General features: G+C 44.6%; 1 protein-coding gene across 1 annotated transcript in view; it reads right to left on the reverse strand.

Annotated features, from left to right (window-relative positions):
• The window catches only part of foxp2 (forkhead box P2), a 29,175-nt gene that overhangs the window by 11,413 nt on the left and 14,518 nt on the right, over positions 1–3,244 (reverse strand). Inside the window, exon 2 of the mRNA XM_042077855.1 lies at positions 404–525. Within this exon, the coding sequence (XP_041933789.1) occupies positions 404–525 (122 nt within the window). The remainder of the gene's footprint in view (positions 1–403; positions 526–3,244) is intronic.

A 3,244-nucleotide genomic window follows, 5' to 3' on the forward strand; every position in this document is an offset into this window, starting at 1 on the left:
CTGGGGAGACAGATGAGGGGACAGGTGGGGATCAGACATCAGCCAGCACACAGCGCATGGAAACATCATACCGGGACTTTACACTATACACCATCATACTAGTACACAAGTACACTGTCCTAAACATACTGTGCACTATATACTATTACTATAGGACCAACCACTGATGAGTATGCTTGTGTGTGTGTGTGTGTGTGTGTGTGTGTGTGTGTGGCTGGTGTGTGAGCGATGGAGTTTTATGTTAGTGTACAGTGAGAGAGATTTAAGTGTATGAGCACATGCTATTTCAGCTATGTGTGAAATGCCACAGCAAATGTACTGGTAGGAATGTTTAACTGAAAATATGAATTTGCACATACGGGTGTGTGTGTGTGTGTGTGTGTGGTGTGTGTTCTAAACTCACCCTGTGATCTTTTGGGAGCGCCTCTTCTGGTATTCCATCTCGTCCACTGTCCACACGGCCCCTTTGACGTTCTCCACACGCACAAAACACTTGTGCAGGCTGAGGTTGTGACGCACTGCATTCTGGGGGAACAAACACACACACATACAAACACACACAATTAACCAAACACACCAGGATTAAAATGTTAAAAGTATATCGGTCTCTAAATAAAATAAGATTTAAACAATATGATACACAAACATTATGCACAAACATATGCGCGTGAGCATGCACGCACGCACGCATGCACGCACGCACGCACGCACGCACGCACATAGTTAAATCCAGCGCTCCATGCTTTATGTACTGAATAGAACATTAAGTTAATGATGAACAAAATAGAAGGAGAGGTCTTTAACATAAACTGCTAGCTAATAAGCAAGGGAAATGGCTGTCCCATTAGAGAGAGGAAAGATGCTTTCGTTGCTGTTAAATAAGGTGGTGTTGACACACACACACACACACACTCCCGTGCTGCCCTAAGTAACTCTATAGACAGTCCTGTTGTAAAAAAAGGGGTTTAAAAAGTGCTATAAGTGAAATCATAAATGGGCAGTATATTAGCCTAGACACATATAATCAATAATATAGTTTATGAACAGCACAGTTGCATGGCACAAAGCACCAGTATCCAATTCATAGTAGTTTTTGTAGTCCTGCGTGAAATGACATATTGCTGCTTATAAACACTGGGCAGCAACATGCATATGTCATACCAGGACGTCTTTGTGGAGAAAAAAATAAATCTGCTCTTCCCACTCTCTTAAACCTATAAGATTTCCTTTTTTAATTAAAACGCACAGCAAGGCCCTACAAATAATAACCTTTGGTTGAATATTACACTTTATCTCTGTATTATTTCAGAGGGTGGGGCAGGGGGGGGCTGACGTAGGTTTTTTTTTTTTTTTTTTTTTTGCTTTCCGTCTTGTGGAAAAAAGGATTCTGAAAGGGGGAGAAAGAAGAAAAAGAAAAAGCAAAAAAAAAAAAAAAAAAAAAAAAAAAAAAAAACTCATAAGCACAACCCGAATCTGACCTGGAAATCCCAGGATTTGATTGATCTTAATGCCCATGGCTCTCAATATGATAATTTTAATATTAATGAGCAAATGAGCGGTTTTATTATGCATGCTATATAGTTAGAACTAATAAGCTGCTGCTGCTGAAGAAGACAGAGAAGAGAGGAGAGGAGAGGAGAGGAGAGGAGAGGAGGGAGGGAGAGAAGAGAAAGAGAGAGACAGAGGAAGGGAGGGAGGTGGAAGAGAAGGAGGAATAGAGGGAGGGAGTGAGGAGGAAAAGAAGAGAGACAGAGGGGAGAAAAGAGAGAGAGCGGCAAGAGAGCGAGGAAGAGAGTGGATGAGAGGGGAGAGTGAGAAAGGAAAGAAGGAGAGAGGGGAAGAGAGAGAGAGAGAGAGAGAGAGAGAGAGAGAGAGAGAGAGAGAGAGAGAGAGAGAGAGAGAGAGAGAGAGAGGAGAGAGAGAGAGAGAGAGAGAACGGAGTTGATGAGACCAAGCTGCGATATTAAATCACCTTTCATTCCTTTTTAAAAATTCTCTCAGTTAATCAAATGACAAGCCTGCTGCACCCCAGTCCTCTCCTCTCTCTCCTCCCCTCCAAAGCCCTCTGTACAAAGGCAGAGTACAGCGAGGCAGAGAAGCAAACAGCACCTATAGGACTCCCTGACATAAAGGAGAGCAGCCCAGCCCTGTGTGGCATGCCTACTGACTAACTAAGCAAATGAATGGACTGCTCCAGGTTATCTCAGTGAATGTGTGTGTGTGTGTGTGTGTGTGTGTGTGTGTCCAGTGGATGCTTTTAACTTGTGAATTGTGTGCCTGTATAAGGTTTAGTGCTGCAAAACACTGAACAAAGGTGTGTGACTGAGTGTGTGTGTGTGTGTGTGTGTGTGTGTGTGTGTGTGTGTGTACGTCCCTCCAACAGGACAGCTGCATTGCACACTAAGCTGCTGGTTCATGCTGGAGTCATTTGCATTCCAAATCCAAATTAATTCACTTTGGCAAGTCTAGTGCTCAGAGACACTTAGCATTCTGATTAGAAATATGCAGTAATACATCTGCACCACAAACACACACACACACACACACACTGAACATGACTATGCGCAGCAATCACCAGCTGGAGGGCCTCCTGCACATGATGCAGGTAAGAGGAATAACTAAGAGGATTCTGTGTGGCTGAGAGATGCACGCTTTCTTCATTTCCTCAAGCCTAAAAAAGCTGTCGAAAGCTCAAAGACAGGACACTATTCCTAGCTCCTGTTGTTGGCTAGCCAGACAATGAAGCTGTAGGATGGGGGGGGGGGGGGGGGGGGGGTGCATTACAAATGAGGCCCTTTGTTCTGGTAAATAAAGACCCCCCTCCCCTCCCCACCCCGCCTCTACTGCCATCACCAGTCCCCCTCATCCTGGCAGATTAATTCCCCTGTTAGCTGGGGCTACGCAACCTTAACCTCTCACGTGTGTGTCCCTGCCGCTTCACACACACAAACTCACACACACACACTCACACACACAGACACAAACACTGTCACAGATACACACACAAGCACACACACACACACACACACCACATCAATATAAAGCTCTCCGCACCTAGTTCCAGGAAAGCAAACAAGCATCTCTCAAAAAGTAATTAACCAATAATATGCAATAGATGTGTGAAAAGATGGAAGAGAGAGAGAGAGAGAGAGAGAGAGAGAGAGAGAGAGAGAGAGAGAGAGAGAGAGAGAGAGAGAGAGAGAGAGAGAGAGAGAGAGTGAGAGAGAGAGAGGGGGCAGACAGG

Source organism: Alosa sapidissima, chromosome 22 (assembly GCF_018492685.1).
Source record: "Alosa sapidissima isolate fAloSap1 chromosome 22, fAloSap1.pri, whole genome shotgun sequence".
Lineage (NCBI taxonomy): Eukaryota > Metazoa > Chordata > Actinopteri > Clupeiformes > Clupeidae > Alosa > Alosa sapidissima.